Source organism: Andrographis paniculata, unplaced genomic scaffold (assembly GCF_009805555.1).
Source record: "Andrographis paniculata isolate CXL003 unplaced genomic scaffold, ASM980555v1 Contig12END, whole genome shotgun sequence".
Lineage (NCBI taxonomy): Eukaryota > Viridiplantae > Streptophyta > Magnoliopsida > Lamiales > Acanthaceae > Andrographis > Andrographis paniculata.
The window spans coordinates 2,997,267-3,016,568 of NW_026137402.1; the positions used below are offsets into that span (position 1 = coordinate 2,997,267).

At 29.7% G+C, this 19,302-nt stretch overlaps 1 protein-coding gene across 1 annotated transcript; it reads left to right on the top strand.

Moving 5' to 3' along the window:
• Positions 1–6,126: 6,126 nt before the first annotated feature.
• On the top strand, positions 6,127–13,774 carry LOC127254687 (uncharacterized). Its single transcript, XM_051279930.1, has 12 exons — positions 6,127–6,337; positions 10,175–10,286; positions 10,411–10,523; positions 10,598–10,720; positions 10,806–11,008; positions 11,090–11,165; positions 11,801–11,887; positions 12,209–12,289; positions 12,375–12,461; positions 12,549–12,669; positions 13,179–13,249; positions 13,352–13,774. The coding sequence occupies exons 1-12, from the start codon at positions 6,173–6,175 to the stop codon at positions 13,436–13,438; spliced, it is 1,326 nt and encodes a 441-aa protein (XP_051135887.1). The 5' UTR covers positions 6,127–6,172; the 3' UTR covers positions 13,439–13,774.
• Positions 13,775–19,302: the final 5,528 nt, after the last annotated feature.

The window sequence follows — 19,302 nt, forward strand, 5'->3', positions numbered from 1 at the left end:
TGAGGAATAATTGACCAGTCTTTTATGTGATTTTTATTTCGTAGCAAAACAATCACAAACCAAGTCAAAAGAAACATTAGATAAAATATTTCGTCATACATATCTCATTTCACGGTTTTAACATTGGCAGCATTATTGACTGTCATTGATATTCCCGTAAAAAAATACATTATTTATATTAATATAATACAAATATATCACAAGGACTAAGAACACGTTATATAATCTTGCACATCAATGGTGTTGTTGATTCTAGTGTATAACATATTTATGTACAACACATTATTTATATTAATATAATAAAAATACATTATATGAACTAACAACATATGATATGTCTCGCACATCAAGGCTACTTAGATTCAAAAGGTCGTTGAAGGCCTCATGACTATGTCATTATATATCAGAACACTTGTCCCGGATCAACTTCTAGATCATAATTGGTCTAGTAAAAAACTCACGAAAATGGATAAATTGAAGAGAAAGAAATAACTTTAAAAGATTTTAGAAATCTTTCTAAAAGATTTACTAATTATTTTATTGTTAGCTGATTTTTTCCTCATATGGATCGATTAAAAAATAATTTGATTCGAGGTTTTGTTTATGTATATAATTCTAAATGACTTAATGACCAAATGAGCCTATAAAATCAATTAGACTCTAATTTCCGGTTTTTTTTCTTCCAAAGAAACTATTTGTATTCATAATTCAAGTTGCATAACTCTCAAATAGTTCAAAGGAAAAATATTGAATATTCAACATGTGCGATTTCTTTTCTGTCGATATGCCCTGCAAGATCCTACATTAGCCCCAAGACGTTAGTCTCTAAAAAAGAAGAGTTCGAATAAAAACAAGATTTTTCCTTTTTTTTTTTGTTGGATTTAAAAAGGGCTCCTTGCCACATGGGGTTGTAGTATATTCCAAGGGGTAGGTTGTTCGCCCATTAAAACAGTACGTGAGTTAGATTCAGAATATTGTGAGATAGTTCAGTCCTTATCCGGTATGAGTGTTAGAGCATTAAGAGGACCTTTCCCTAGTACGAGAAGACCTCGAAGGACATACCTCTAATGTACCAATTATTATGCCATCAATAAACATTGGGTAGCTAAGTGCGGAGCAGATAACTGTTGAAAGCATCTAAGTAGTAAGCCCACCTCAAGATGAGTGTTCTCTTATTCCGACTTCCTAACATACTTATGTATAGCACACCTACAAGTAGAAATAAATAATATATGATTTTATTTTGTTGCAGAAATAGATAAAAATAAACAAGAACACCAAAAAACTATAAACCCAGTTTGATTAGGATAATCTATGCCTTGGAGCGGCTAAATCAGGTTTGTCTACCGGCTAAATCAGGTTTCAAAAAGAAATTTTTGGAGAAGTATTTTCCGGCATCGCGGGCGGCGATATTATGCAAGGAAATTTGCGGAATCAAGCAACAACAATGAGAGACGTTGCATGAATACCTAGAGAGGTTCAACAGGCTTTGTGCACGATGCCCATAACACTAAATTACTAACCAACTTTTGTTTCAATACTTTTATGAAGGACTGGGTATGCGAGACCGGAACAATATTGATGCCGCTAGCCAAGGAGCACTGGCGGATAAAATCCCGAAAGCTGTATGGGAGTTGATCACAAGGATGACAAAGAGTTCACAACAAGTCGGACCAGATGAGTCGAATATTCGGAAGGTAACGATTCTATTCGACAACAAATTTTTGAACTTACAAAAGTTGTTCATCAATTGACTGCAGGAAACACGCGCCATTTGAAAGTGTGTGGAATTTGCATGAGCCCGGAGCATGCCACCGATGCATGCCCTATCCTGCATGAGGACAGTTATGTCGATGTGAATAGCCGGTTTTGGCCAACCAAGGCGTCCACAATTTGATCTCTATTCAAACAACAACAATCCAGGGTGGAAGGATCATCCGAATCTCAGGTATGAAAATTCACACCGTCAAGGGTTCTTCCACAAGCACCTCCGCAACAATTTGCCCAACCTCCACCACTGCCTTCCAAATCCAACACTTCACTGGAGGAAATGATGAAGACCATAGCCGCCAACACAACCCAATTCCAGCAAGATACAAGAGCGAGCATTCAAAATCTTGAATCTCATGTGGAGCAAATAGCGGCGGATCTTCGCCATGTTAAAGAAAGGGAGACGGGGAAATGGCCATCGCAACCGGAAAGGAATCCTAAAAATGTTAGCGCCATGACTTTACGAACTGGAAATATAGTAGGAGCTCCAGAACCAATCATTCCGAAGGACAAAAATGAAAGCACAATCGAAAAAGAAATTGAGAAGGAGGATGCAAAAAAAAATATATAATTGATGAAACTATCACCAATTGAATACTAATTTTACCCATTTTCCTTCAAGGTTGGCAAAGCCGAAAAAGCCAAAAAGGGAGAATGAAGTTTTGAAGATATTTCAGAAGGTAGAGCTCAATATACCGTTGTTGGATGCAATCCACCAAATTCCCAAGTACGTGAAGTTCTTAAAGAAATTGTATACCAAAAAACGGAAGTTAAAGGGCGACGAATGTATCATCGCAAACGAAAATGTGTCAGCCCTCCTCCAAAGAAAGATTCCACTGAAGTGTGGAGACCCGGGTATGTTCACAATCCCATTAAAATATGGCACATAAAAAAAGTCCTTGAACCAAACAACCCCTTAATTGTGGAGGACACTTTGGTCCCCAACAAACGGCAAGGAAGGTTTTGGACAACGGGTTCTATTGGCCAACATTGTTCAAGGATGTACACACATTTTGCAAGTCATGCGACAATTTCCAACGTGTAGGTAATCTTTCCTCACGAGTCGAGATGTCTCAAGTACCAATGTTATTTGTTGAAATTTTTACGTATGTGGTATCGACTTTATGGGCCCATTTCCAATGTCTCATGGATTTTCATATATCATTCTCGCCGTTGATTATGTTTCGAAATGGGTGGAAGCAAAAGCAACCCGGACTAACGATTCTAAAATGGTTGCAGATTTTATTAAGTCAACCATATTCACCAAGTTTGGAATGCCTAGGGCTATGGTGAGTAGTAGGGGAATCAACTTTTGCAACATGACCATCGCCTCTCTCTTCAAGAAGTATGGCGTTTGTACAAAGTTTCGACCTCATACCATCCTCAGACAAATGGTCAACCGAAGGTGTCAAATCGAGAAATCAAGTCTATTTTTGAAAAGACTGTTCGACCGGATAGGAATGACTGAAATCTCCGCCTCCTGAATGCACTATAGCATGTGTTGTTAGTTTATGTATTGTATTTGTATTATATTAACATATACAATATGTTGTCTGTAGTAATATTATGTAATGTTGACACTATATCGTGTGTTTTTATTCATGTGTTGCAATTGTATTATATTAACATATACTATGTGTTGTGTGTTGTCTAATAGCACACAATGTGTTGTTCAGTACAACCATGGCCTTATCAATGACTCTGTTTCTTTAGCAAATTAAATTTTTTCGAATTTTACTATTTGAACTCTGCATTTCTAAAAAAAAATAATATATTTTTTTCTCTCACAAAATATTTCATCAAATATTATTTTTATACCAAACATAAACCAATTTTTTTCCAAACTCATCGAAAAAAATACACCTTAAGTATAAGATAATTCAATTCATGCTTCAATTCAATGATTAAAATGATAAATATACAGAATTAAAAATAAAATAAAATAAAAAAGCATTTATATACTCCTAAAAATGTCAATGCAATCTAAGGAATGTTCTAAAGTGCATTGCATTGTGGTTTTAGTACTTGTTACCAACCACCTAGGTTGTGTTGTGCTTGTCATGTCAAAAATGGCTTATCAGAAATGATTCCATGTACAAAATTAGTATTAACAAGTCCTCTCGTATTATTATTATTATTTTTTCCGTCTCAATATAATAATTTTGTTTATTATTTTTATTCGTCTCAAAACAATAATCTTATTTTTATAAATAACCATATTACCATAAAACTATCCCCATTTTTTCATTTTTGTTACACAATTGTCACTACTTTTTACACTAATACACTCACAGGAGCAAAAAAAATTTTTATCTATATTTTTTACCAACTATCCATATAATATCAATATTCTTTAAATTTTGTACCAAATCTAATTAAAACTATATTTATGGGACCGCTGACGTATTATTATTATTATTATTATTATTATTATTATTATTATTAATGCGTTTGTGTTTGTGAAAGACGCTTTCCACCGTTTTCCTTTTCATTCATTTCCCCGTCTCCATTTGGCACTTAAGACGACCAAATATGAGGTGCAAACACACACCGTATAAAACTGTATCACAATCATAATACATCATTCATGACCGTACATATTCTTTTTAACATCCCATCACAAATTATTATTATTATTATTATTATTTTTCCTCAGCATCACATGACAAATCATTTTTTTTTTATTTCATAGCAAATTTATTCATTCTAAATATAATTAATCAATATAATTTAATTTAATTTAATTTAATTTTTATATACATATGACTCACTCATAGAGGAGGATGCAGGTAAGGGTCTTGAGAGACTGCAAAACATCCATATTTCTCTTCAATAAAAGAAAAATAATTTTTTTTAATTTAATTTTAAAAAAATTATTTTTTTATAAAATTAATTTAAATTAATTATAGATAAATAAATATATATTTATTCATTTATTTTTATTATATAAAACTATAAAATAATATTCATATTGTATATATTTTATTATATATAATACTAAACATATTTTAATTTTTTAATAATATATACTAATTCATATTTAACAACATTATCTATATAAAAATAATATTATAATTTATTATTAATACTTTAGTAATCTATACTATTTAAATAATTGTGTCCAAAACAAATAGATCATCTGTTCGGAAACAGAAAAAATATAATACCGTTAATTTATGTTATATAAAATTTAATGGTAAATACTAATATTGACACAACTAATTGTAAATAATTTATATCTAAAATAAAAGTAAGTACTCTCCTATCCTGCAAATTTTTGTAAGTTTTCTTTGGACAAAGGAAACTAAAAATAATACTCCATTGGCCTCACTTAAAGTCTCCAGGTTAATAAAAATAATTAAATATTTCAATTAAAATTAAAAAAATATAAATTATAAAATTTAAAATATGATTAAAGTATAAAATTATATTTCTAAAATAACAAAGGACAAATTATATAGACGGACAAATATAGAAAAAATAGACTCTTTATGTGGGACGGAGAAAATATTATTTTAATATAAAATTAATGTAATTAAAAATTAAATTAAGACTATTATAAAAAAAATATTAAATATACATATCAGAAAAATAGAGTACATAAATTTATTTATTTAAGAGATATATAGAAATAAATTTTACTTAAAAAAAAATAGAATAATATTATAGTCATTGTTATTTTAGTGTGTCCAAAATATTTATACTTTCCACATAATAATAATAATAATAATAATAATTAATAATTAATAATAAAACCTTTATACTATATTATTATAAAAATAACATCATTATTATTCAATTAATTTGTTTATTTAAAGTAAATTTTAATTTTTTATTCTTTTGTTGTATTGTTTATATATAAAATATTAATATTTTAAATATAGTACAAAATTTAAACGGGTAAATATTACTTGTTAAAAGCACAGTGACATACGCCAAAAATACTCTAAATTATATCTCAAACATTTAGAATAATAATTAGAGGTTATTCCCACCGTGTTATATAAAATATATTTTGCTTAGTTGACATTAAAAAACAGTAAAATAAAAATTGCAAAGTAACTTTCAACATATAGACCCGGAAAGCCAACAATTGCAGCTCACCAAACACCGGAAATTAAAATAAATTAAATTAATTAAAAAATTTATTACTACGATTTACGACCAAACACGGTGTATGGTCAACCAATATTTGCAACGCCTGACTTGGCCTTCATTTTCAGTTTCTTATTAATTTTATTTATTTATTTATTTTAGATAATTCTGTAAAAAGAAAATGCGCACGTACACGCGTAACAGTGGTCGATCGGCACCCGCGCGGCGGTCTATATATATATAATAGCACGCCCATTTTGCGAGCTCTTCAAGCTCAGAGAGATAAGGAGAGAGAGAGCGCGGAAAAATGGAGAACTGGAAGAATGTTCTGCACATTTTCGTTACGGTGTTCCTCTCGAATTTCGCCTCGTTGCTTGTGAATCCGACGATTGCGGATGTGACGATGGAAGCCGTCTGCCCTGGGAAAGACGAATGCTCGCTCGCTATTTACCTAACCGGCTTCCAGCAGGCGGTAAGTCTGTCTCCTCTCGGCGTTTAATTACTGATTTCAGTTTGCAAAAATTGAATAAATCACACACAAGCGCATTTCTGATTTCAATCGGTGCAAATGTTAGAGATACATCTATGTATATACTGTGCGAGTGTGCGTATGAGTTCAGTATAACCGCCATCGGCGGCGGTTTCGCGCGGTGCACGGTTTTAGGAACATTTATGTAAATCCTCTGTCTCTCTGTCTAATCACTGCGTTTGATTACCGATTTCAGTTTGCAAAATTGAATAAATCACACACAGTGCATTTCTGATTTCAGTCAGTGGTAATGTTAGAGATACGTCTACGGATATACCGTGCGAGTGTGCGTATGAGTTCAGTATAATCGCCATCGGCGGCGGTTTGGCGTGGTGCACGGTTTTAGGAACATTTATGTAAATCCTCACTCCGTTGCTATTAGGGCTAAATTTGCATACCTAAGTAAAATAGTTAAAATATTATGAACCTTTACTAGATACCAATGATTAATGATGTTCGTTCGTTTAATTTCACCTGTTTGAACTGTTACGCAGCTATGATCGAAATAAACGTGCCAGGATCAAAACATTCAATTTTGTTAAGGCAGTCCATGCATCGAGTTTGTTAATTAATTATGTCAACTTTTGCTATGATTTAAATGAGTTGGTTGGGACTCATTCTCATATATATGTTGATTTCGTACGAATTAATATATAAACAAAGAGTTGAATTGCTTCCCTCCATGATCTCCTTTTTCTGTTTGAAGTTTCAATATGTTTATATACTATATTATATGCATTATATAAATAATATATGCAGATTTTGGTTATATGATTCTAAGTGCTTTGGCTTCAAATGCGTTTTAAGGCAGTCAACGTTTTACCATAGTTGTGAATAGCACGTTAATGCATTCTGCGATGCCGCATCTATGCAATAGCAGTAAAAACTCTCTAGAGTATGATTATTCGTGGGATTTGATTTTCGATTATACTATTTCAATTATTTTTCTTTCTGAAAATATTAAATTAAATGCTTATTTTTTGTTTATTATATTATACTAAAATTAAATTTTACATTCAAAATACCATGTCGATACATATTTATATTATATCAAATAATTATTTCAATCAAAAATTTTACTATTTAAAACCAAATCCTAAAATCAAAATCTGACAAGAAAACATACTGTTATGTTTGTTTTTACATATAAGACTATGTATTTAGTAGGACAAAATGAAAGATTATGAACATGAAGAAGAAGGTAATGTAATGGTTTGTTTGGTTTTGATTTCAAAACCAAAATCTTACTATTTGTATAGTACTATTCTCGATAAAAATTTATTATTTTTTCTCATAAAATATCACATCAAAATAATATTAAATCAAAATTCAACACATAAAGCGGAGAATATCTATATAAAAGTAAGTGATAACTAATGATAGATGCTGAACTTTTGTATGTACTGAGCTTCAGTATGAAAATGAAATACCTCAGTACAAAATTTCTAACCAATATTGTACCAAAAATCTACAATATAGTATGATAGCATAAAAAATAAAAATTTACATTAGAGCTTCTTCAATGAATGACATATATGGAGGAATACTTTATTTCTGGAGGAAAAATTCTCCAACGGTCTTCATTATTTGCTCCAGTTTTAGAGCGAGCTATCTATAGTGTTTCTTAAAAAAATGAACAAATGTTATTTTTTTGCAGTTTGATCCTTAAAGTTTTGAGTTTTATATATTTTATATTTTTGATTTATTTTTTATTTTTTATATTATTTTATAAAGTATAAATTAGAAGTAAATATTCATATTGTAATAAATGTGTGTTATTATTATAATATTACATAAAATAAAATAAATTATTATTATATTACACACGAATATTAAAACATAAAAGTTAAATAAACTACAAGTACAAATATTTATAAATATTAAAAAATTGTAAATTCTTTTTCTTTCATATTTTTAAATCATAAAATATTTAGCACAAAATATACTCAAATTATTATTATTATTATTATTATTATTATTATTTTAAAATATACATATATTGTAGAATTTTAATTTAAGAAAAAATATTTTTGGGATTAATATATAAATAAATAAAAGTTGAATAAAGATTACTTAATTGTTTAAAATAGAGACTATATGAAATATTCTTTTTAGAAAAAAAAAAGAAACTTGAAATTGAGTTAAAATTTAGAAGAGAAATTGAAAAAAACAATATTGAAAAAAATAAATTACTCACCGAAAATATAATATTTTTTTATATTTGAAAGTACTGGAAGTTTGAATCTATACCATAACCTCATAGTAACGAGTCCACTGCACATCACCAAATTATTTTTCACGGGGCTAGATAATAATAATAATAATTATTATTATTATTATTAACTTTTGTCTTTGAGTTACGACTTCACATATCATGTCAATTTTGGATTGGAACTCGAAAAGTGTGTTTGTTTGTAGGTTTTAGTTTTTGGGTTTGAATTTGAATTTTTAATAGTAAAAAATTGAATTTGAATAATTATTTGATGCTATATAAATAAAGTGTGATGTGATATTTTAAATATAAAATAAATTTTTAGTATAATATAAAAAAATATTTGATGTGATATTTTTAAAATAAAAAAAAAAAATTCTGAATAGTGTAAAATTCACAAAAGAATAAAACCTTCGTTTTCTTTGGATGTGAGACTTGGTACGATTTTGTACAAGTCGTTGAGATTATTGAATCTGAGAATTCAAGCTCCAACTTAGGCGAGACATTATTATGACGTTTACTTGGATAAGTATGTTTGATCTACTTGTAGTGTACTTCAGCACACACTTTTATTATACTAATAAATTACTCGGATTGAATAAAGGGTGGTGCTACAAATTAAAATATATATTTTATTTTTTTGTTATGCTTACATATATGATATTCTATCCTAATATTTTTTTATTCTTACCTAACTCAATCATATTGTTTTATACCTTAGAATAAATATTGTTCCTTCTGGTTGGTGTTCCAGAATTATTTCTTAGGGGTGGCAAAATTGAATCCTATTTGAAAATATAAATCCAACTTGAAAATTTTTACATTTGGATTTAAATTTTTTGGGTTTTTAATAAATCAGATAATTGAATATATATATATATATATATAAAACGATAAATCAGATAATTGAATATAAAAAAGAAAACGATAAATCAGAACATCGTTCACATTGAAATTCAATTTTGAAAGTTGGCTTAATCTAAATTAAATTAAATTTATAATTATAACTAATATTTTATTTCTTTGATTTCAGATTAAATTATATTAATAAATAAATAAATAAATACTAAAAAATTATATAATATTATATTATTATTTAAAAATTTTAATCAAAGGAAAGTACCTAAAAAAAACTTTCTATTCTCATTTTAATATGCCTAATCCTTGTCCTTCGTCATCTTCTTCTTTATCTTTTTCTTAATAATTTGTTTAATGTTAACTTATTATCTTTTTTATGTGGGTAATTTTTCATTTTTCATTTAATATTTTTAATATAATATAATTATTTCAGGTTTTCAAGTTTTTTTTTTTCTTTTTGGCATTGATTTTGATAATTTTCAGATATATTTAGTATTGGGTTTTGTTTATATTATTGGAGGTTCTAAAATAAAAATAAAAATAAAATTGACTTGTACCTGTTTCGAAAGAATTTCTGAAATATTTGGTTGAAAATTGGATTCGGGCATATTAGAATTTGCATATTTTATTTTATTTTGTTATATTCATAGCTGTAGTAATTTGTAAATTGCTTGTAATGCTTATCTTTTATGTTCTTAATCTAACTGCAGGTTGGAGGATTGGGATCTGTATTTATGATGCCACTAATCGGTAATCTTTCTGATACCTATGGTCGAAAAGTTCTGCTCAATATTCCTTTGATCCTCGCCATCATTCCCACAGGTAACTATCATAGTAACTTAATTGTCAGTCTAATCGATTACGATCACAATGCACATAAAAAACATGTTATTGCAACCTCATTTCTCGACAATCTAGCTAACACTTGGGCCTCATACGAATGCAGCAACATTGGCTGTGAGCAGGACGACAGAATTCTTCTACGTATACTATGTTCTTAAAATTTTTACGGCCATGGTTACTGAAGGCGGCGTCATTTGCCTCTCCTCCGGTTACTTGGTAACTTTTTTTCACTTCTTATACTTACATTTTGTCCTCTTTGGAGTGATTTTGTGTAAACATTTCCCCGGCAGGCGGACAATGTATCAGAGGCGAACCGAGTTTCTGTATTTGGAATCATGGCCGGAGTTGTGTCTGCTGCAAATGTTTGCGGCACATTAGTTGCACGTTTACTGCCTACCGGAAGAATATTTCAGGTAATTTAGCTACCTTTAGAAAATTCAGAGATAAATCCTGTCGATTTTATATGCTGACATGATACAAACATTTTTTACAATTCAGGTCGCTGCAGCTGCGGCTGTTGCTGCCGCAGTTTACATGAGGATCTTCCTCCAGGAAAAGCCTCAAGAGGCTGATCCTTTGGAGCATCCAATTTTGAAATCAGCTACAGAGAACAATCAAGTCGAGAAGGAGGCGCTGACGAATGCAGATGTTATTAAGAAAATTTCATTGCCTAAGGCAATAATTCGGCTGCTCAGGAGCAGGTAGGGTGCTTCTAACAGTCCAGATAATGATCGAAAAGCAATTTTTACTCAAGTGTGAATCTCTTGCTTGCTTGCTTGCAGCTTTACTGTATCGCTAGCTTCCATTGTTGTCTTCTTCTGCAGCCTCGCCGATGCAGGAGTTCAAGCCTTCTTAATGGTATGTACTCTCCATTTTCGTAAAATTGTTTATAACTCTTTTGTAGTTCCGAAATTCAGTGTAAAATCTCTTTATATTTTAAAAATTGCATGATACCCCTTGTACTTTCAAAACTGTTGCATAAAACTCCACTACCATGAAAACTCTCTTGTAAGATGAGAGTATGTTTTGCATGACCGGGGATTTTATGCAATATTTTTGTATAAGGAGACACCATGATTTACGAATGATCAAACAAGAATAAATGATTAATAGGATAAAAAGAGAGTTTTAAAGAATGAGAATTCATGAAAAATATTTTTAGTAAATTTTTTAAAAAAAATTATAACTTATATACGATGTTTTTTAAGATTATATTTTAGTACAATTTCTTAAAATAACGTAAAAATTAAATACTTTGAAAATAAATTAAGTTTGTTTCTTGTAAAATTAAAAATAGAGAAATAAAAATGATTTATTTCTCAAGTTTCATTTATTGACTCAAACAAAAAAGAGAAATGATACCATTTTTATTTATCTGACCTCATTTATCTGTATCAAACACAAAGGCAATTATGGACAATTTTGCCATTTCCGCGTACAAATTGTGATTTGTGTTTCCTTGTGGAAGCTTGATGTTTGTTTGTTGATTGTAGTACTACTTGAAGGCGCGATTCCACTTCCAGAAAGATCAATTTGCAGACATACTCCTCATAACCTACATTGCCGCAACTGTATCAAATGTATGTGTTTACCCCCCTCTCTCTCTCTCTCTCTCCTTAGTAAGGGTGTGTTTGTTTGAAGGATTTTAGGGAAAATCCACTGCTCATACAAAAATTTTCTATCAAAAATATCAAATCAAAAATTTATTTTTTATTTTTTATATTATACAAAAAATTAATTTTTCATTCAAAATATTATATCAATACTTATTTATATCACATCATACAACTCTTCTTATTCAAATTTTTTACTATTCAAATCTCAATCCAAAATCCAAACCTCAAGACAAACACACCCTTTTTAAGTAATAATATCATTTGACAAAATGTGGAACTGTGCAGATGGTGGTAATGCCTGCCCTCAGCAAGTTCATGGCAGAGGAGACAATGCTTTGCATCGGACTTTTCGCAGGATTCCTCAATGTACATAGCAGTTCTTCACCAAAAATCGTAGCTTTACATGATCGACATCGATTATTATGACTTGGTTTTTGGTGTTGACGTGCAGATGCTATTTGACAGCATAGCGTGGGCGCCATGGGTACCGTATGCTTCAGCTTTGTTGGGGCTCATATGTTTCATGGCGGGTCCTAGCGTAAGTTGCAGTTCCCATCCCAGTTAATTAAAATTAGCGACAATTTTATTTAAGAAATTAGAAATCAAATTAAATGTAATTTTGCAGATAAGATGCATTATATCGAAAAAAGTAGGGCCTTACGAACAGGGGATTGCGCAAGGGTGTCTGATGGGGATTGCTGCATTGGCTAATGTGGTGTCTCCATTAATTTATAGTCCTCTCTCAGGTAACCAACCAACCTTAAAATTAAAGATAAATTGCACAAAATTTTATCCGCCATTTTACAAAATTGCGTCCGTACTTTAAAAACTGTGTCAAATTATTTCATAAACTTTGCATCTAACCCTCGACTTTTGTTTAACTTACACACGATTCAAACTGAGAAAGAATTTCAGAATACTAAATTTTAAACTCTTAAAATTATAAATATATTCATTTTTTTTTTATATTTAATAAAGAAAAATAGTTATTTATTTTGATATATTTATTAGTTCCTAAGGTTAAATAATAAGAATAATGAGTATTTTTATAATTTCAATCGTTTACAAATGAAGATTTTATAGGTTAAATAAGGATAATCTAGTGAGTTAGAAGTAAAATTTGCGAAATGGAGTTTGACCGGCAATTTTGAAAATACAGGAGATTTTGCGCAATTTTGTAAAATTAATTCTATTCACAAGTACAAAATAGGTTGATATTTGTGGGGGGTTTGTGTTGAATTGAATTGCATTGCAGCTTTATTTTTGTCGGATGGGGCTCCGTTCTACTTCCCCGGATTCAGTATGTTGTGCGTGGGGCTTGCCTGGGTAAGTATGATATGACGATGATTATATTTATTTTATATTTATATTTATATTTATATTTATTGGGCAAACTTAAAGAAATTTGATGATGATTGGGTGATGCAGTTAATAGCGTTCTTGCTGAGCACATTGATAAAGATTGGTCCAATTTTGTGGAAAGACAGATCCAGCGAGCCCTGCTTGTTGGCCTAAACATAGACCAACAACTCCAAAGAGCAGAGCAGAGAAGCCAGTCAATATTATTAATTAATTAATTAATTAATTAATTAAAAATGTACATTAGGGGCTGAGTGAGGGAGGCAAAGTAAGTCCGTCCGTCCGTCCGTCCGTCCTACAGTTTTGGAAGCTTTTTTATATTTGAAGCCGGGCATAAGATCTGCTTTTGGAATGCAGGCTGCTGCACAAGTTCGCTCGACTCAATTATGCATAAAAACTGTAAATACACTACACTACTTCATAAATGCATGCATGCATGCATACATATATAAACAAATTGTATTTATATAAATATATATCCTTTCATCTTGATATTTTTAGTTCATAATGTACAAACAATATATATATATATCGCAATATTAATATATATTTTGCTGTAAATGGCAGAGCCTGAGTTATATAGCCGAGAGACTGAAAGTTTCGTTGAGATTGAAAAATCATATAAGAATTGATCGAATTTTAATGGACAGATATCTATATAATTAGTAATATAATCAATATAATGGCGGAGACGACGACTCAGGGGCTCAGCACTGTATATGACTATGTGAAAAATCATTTTCACCCTTCACTTTATTTTTAAAATTTCTTGGTACCCTTCTATTCTAAACCCGATTTAGATCACACCTGAGGAGTGCAATATGAAAAATCAATTTGCTCCTGTTAAATCCAAACATGCACAAGAAAATTACAGTACAAGAAAATATCATTTCTGTAACAGAAGTTTTTTCGTCTTTAAATTTACTTTTTCCGTTACTAATGACATTAGAGACAGAATTTGGGATGAAATTACGTTAGCTATGTGAATTTTAGGAATGGAATTCCTTTACAAATATACAATTTTTTTGTAGTGAAAAAAATGTGATTTCACCATCGTGAAAAAGGGCAATTCTCTCTGCAAATTCGGCTTGTTTTGATCTATCCCAAGATAACCTTGTTTCCATCGGTACTAGTTGAATTCACTCATTTTCTTAACATGACTTGTAAGGTCATTGTGAAAAGAGATTTTGATGTTCTACTTTTGAAGTCTTCAATGTAGATTCTTGGACGTTCGTATTTGTCAAAAATATTGATAAGTTAAAACAATACTATCAACATCTTCCTGTTGCTTTACATCATCTTACTCAATATGTATTACTTTTCATTTCATTTAATTACTAAGTTGGAATATGAAATATGAATTGCCTAAAATTTTTATCCACTTTTCAATTCATATGTATATATATATATTTTAAATTCAGTCTAAGATAGTATAATGTGCTATATTGTTCCTGATATTATGGTTCGATGACACAAATATAAATTCCAGGCACACTGCTGAATTGTTGACTATACCAATTTTGATGACATGAAATATGTTGTAAATCACTTTATTTATTTGAATTGTAATATTAATTTTCTCGAAGCTCATCGTCCTTTGACACATTGTTATCTTGTTGATTTTTTAGTTCTCTATTTGATAAATAAAAAAGCATGATGATTCTCTTTCTCAAAAATAATTTTCTCATGCTTATATAAGGGTATGTGTAGTCTAGATATTAAAAAGAAATTTGTATTTTGAGTTGAACTCTGATTGGAACATTGAGTCTGTACTTATTTATACATATGTAAAATTTAGGTACATGAGTATGATAGCAGATGAGGTTATTCCATGAGCTATTCCAGCCCCAACTATGGGTATAGTGGCTGTAGTCAAAGGTAATATTTTGTAAGATTTATTATATATATATATATATATATATATATTGTTTTATTCACATGAACCTAACCAATTGTAAAAGAGACAGGAAAGGATAGATTTTGTTGTATAAATTTTATATTAGATGTTTCTTAAAGATTTTTCATTTGCTATTGTGAACCTAATGCTTGAGTGCTGCCTTAAAAGTACACCAAAATTACATTGGATGCTCCAGAGGTCATATTTAGATTGTTACTGAATTAGTTAGTATGACTTTGGTTCCTTTGTTATTGATGGCTCATGAAAAATAACATATCCTTACTAAATTTTAGTTTGTTGGCTCAATTGATGCATTGTTTGAATTGAATTACTTTAAATACACTATTCATTTCATTTTTTTTCTCCCAAAAACATCAAATTAAACACCTATTTTTTATTTTTTATATTATACTAAAAATCAATTTTACATTCAAAACATCACATCAACACTTATTTATATCACATCATACAGCTATTCAAATTCAAATTTTTTACTATTCAAATTCCAACTCAAAATCGAAACCCCCAAACAAACACACTCTAAAAGAACTCAAAATCCAAACCCCTAAACAAACACACTCTAAAAGAACTTTGGCTTGATTTTCTTAGCTAACAGTAATACATTAGAAATTTAAAATAGTTCTCATACGGGACTCGGTGTGCCGGATGCAAGTTTAATTCATGTATCATCAAAATTCATATGTTTTTATTTATTTTTTTTGATGACATAGAAACTTCGAAAATGCACGTTGGGTACCCGAATCTAATATCCTGCAAATTAGGACCGACAAGGCAAGTCACACTAGGCGAATTTGAACACATGACCCCACGATCACGAATCTACACCCACACCACCATGCCATCCCTTACGAGACAATTTATATGTTCTTTATCTTATAGAATCATGTTGTAGGTGCAACAATACTCAATGATCACACTAGCCATTCTCAAGTAGTTAAAAAAAAAAAAAAAAAAAAAAAAACTCTTTCATTCCATATATGGTATAAGTGATTTGATGGTTGAATTCATTCTTGCTGCATTTATTCAACTGTCCACGTCCAAGGAAGAGATTTAACATTCTTCGAGGTTCCATGCATGTCGTTGATTTGGCTGGAAGTGAGAAAGTCGACAAATACAAAGTAACTTGCGATAGACTAAAAGAGGCTCAACATATGAACAAATTCTCTTTAGCTGTTGTCGGTACCTTTGTGTTGAGATTATCCGCACTTTAACTTATATCCGATGCTAAGGCTATTCACTTCTATTTTTATGTTTGGTGCTCATGTTATGGAAAATGTTGCCTCATCGACTAAAAATTTAGGCCTTGAAATTACTCCGATACCCTTTCCAAAGAATGTAACTAACACAAACTGATAAAGACCTATTTGGTAGAGTTTTTTCGATGTAGGAAGTGGTAATGACTTGCTTCTTTAGGAGCTTGCTAAGCTAAGCAGAGGTATGAACAACTTCAGATATCTTGCTTCCAATCAATCATATATCAATATTTTCTTGTTAAAAGTTTGTTCAAAGATTTAGATGCCAATAACATAGTATATGCACATATATTATGCACTTCACATTCAAATGCTTAATACGGTATATTTTGCTTCTTGTAAAGAAACTGTCAATTACAAGAGTGTTTGTCTGTTATGTCTAATGTAAAATTGGTATTATTTTGAATTTATTTTTTGTTAGGGATGGCAACGGGGCGAATTCGAGACGGGTTCTGCAGGGCCCGGGCCCGTCCTGCTTGAAAATATTAGGTATCAAAACCCACTCCATCTCGCCCCGCTTCAGCTCAGAAAACTCTTTTTAAAAAATATATATAATTTGTTTTAACAATTTAATAATAATAATAATAAAGTAAGCATTAAAGCACCAAAAAAATTATAATTCTAAAAATTCAAACAATTAAATATGGGCGGTGGTCCAGAGTGATGGCGGTCGGAAATAGTAGTCCCGATTGCGAAGAGAAATGAGGAAAAAAACAAAAAGGAAGACAAATTTGATTTAAAGATTAAACTTCTATTTTATGTTAAAAATTATTTAAATAAATAAATAATTTATATTATATTATATAAAGATATAATACATATTAATTCTAATAATTATTTAAATATCCGGATTTGAGTCTAGGTTCGAGGTGGGATGAATTTTTAGTAAAACTAATAACCCGCCCCGAACCCGATCAGATTTAAAATTTAAAATCCACAATTCATCCCGAAATATATTTTTTAGACCCGAATTCGCTCCATTGAAAGTAGGTCCCGAACTAACCCACCCCACGTCTTTATTTCTTGTTATTGATTGCACATACAATTTCTTATGAATATTCTTACACTAGGACACCCTGTTAGGAATATATATATGTTTATTTAATATGAAAAAATAATAATGTACAATTTAGATATTCTGATTTATTTGATTCAAGTTATTAAAAGAATCAATAATTTATTTGATTGACTTGTACGCGATTTAATTATAAAAACAATTAAAAATTTATTTTATTGACTTAAATTACGTGATGAACAAATCAATTATTATATTTTCTATATGGGATAAATTTGGCAATTTCGGATAGCCTATCAATTAGGTGATTATGGATGGCTCATTGGTTACTGTATAAAGGTTATTCAGTTATGATTTACAATACATTAAATCAATTATTATTTTCTATTCTCTCCATCAGAATCAACTACGAATGATGCATTCGGTGATTTAGTTTAGGAAGACCATAATACTATTTGTTCGAATTCGTAATTCTGCATGGATCCACATATGTTTTAATTTGAGGTTTTATCATATAAATCATTATATGATATATGAATTTAAAATATGTCTAGTGCATTAAATATAAAATTTCTCCTACATACCCCAATATCTGTTGAGAGTGTGTATTAATCAATATATTTTCTATTAATATATTTTTACTTTTTCATACACAAATTCTTATTAATTATATAAATAAATATTGAAAGTTTTATACTTCATTCCATTCATTTCACGTAATTTGTTTCTATTTTATTTTTTCGTCCGTTCTAAATAATTTGTCATTTTTTTAAAAAAAAATATGATCATATACTTTAATTATATTTTATAATTTTTAAAATCTTAATTAAACTATTTATGTATCTTAATTTTAATTTATAGTTATTTTTATTATATAATAATTATTTCTGCTAATACATTTTTTAAATACTTACTACTTATATTTTACCTCAATTATTGTTTCTATAGTAATAGACCTAAATTATATAGTACAGACGTAGTATTAATTACACTTATTATAAATAATATATAACATAAATATAATTTTAAAGATGTTTCTTTATTCTTTTTGATTCAATTTTATTTTTATACTAATCAATTTGTACGATTTTCAATACAAATATAATATCAAAACAATACCAAGAGTGCACACATAAGAGTTTGTCCAATTTAACGTCTGACCTCTTTAGCAAAATCAGCCTTCGAATTTATATTATCCAATATTCCGGGGGCTAGCCCGGAATATTTATATTGATTTGGCATTGGTTTTATCAATATTCACTATCACAGTAATATGTGTGAACAAAAATAATAATAATAATAATAATAATAATAATAATAAAGTGATAAATTGAGTAGTTTGATCGAGAAATTAACATAATTATATTATAAAAAATATTTTTTTAAAAATAATAATAATAAAATTGGGACTTGGGATTTGGTGCCCCTCAAACTCCTCATTTGCCTAATTTGAACGGCGCTACCTTTCTAGTGTGTTTTAGATATGTGTGACAGTTAAGATTTGAAAGTATAAGAAGTTTAAACTTATAATTCTCACATCACCAAATCATTCTTTTACCGACGTGGTCTATGTCTAATTAATCAAGCATGGAATGAATGGTACAATACTGCTTAATCCGAGTACTCTTAGGGTGTGTTTGTTTGGGAGTTTGGATTTTGAGTTGGGATTTTAATAGTAAAAATTTTGAATTTGAATAGTTGTATAATGTGATATAAATAGGTGTTATGTGATGTTTTGAATGTAAAATTGATTTTTAGTATAATATAAAAATAAAAAATAGGTGTTTGATTTGATATTTTTGGGAGAAAAAGAATGGGATGAATAGTAGATTGA

Coding starts and splice junctions, on each gene's coding strand:
- LOC127254687 (XM_051279930.1), top strand. CDS start 6,173: ATGGAGAACTGGAAGAATGTTCTGCACATTTTCGTTACGGTGTTCCTC. Junction 12,462..12,548: donor GTTTCATGGCGGGTCCTAGC/GTAAGTTGCAGT, acceptor GTAATTTTGCAG/ATAAGATGCATTATATCGAA. Junction 12,670..13,178: donor AATTTATAGTCCTCTCTCAG/GTAACCAACCAA, acceptor ATTGCATTGCAG/CTTTATTTTTGTCGGATGGG.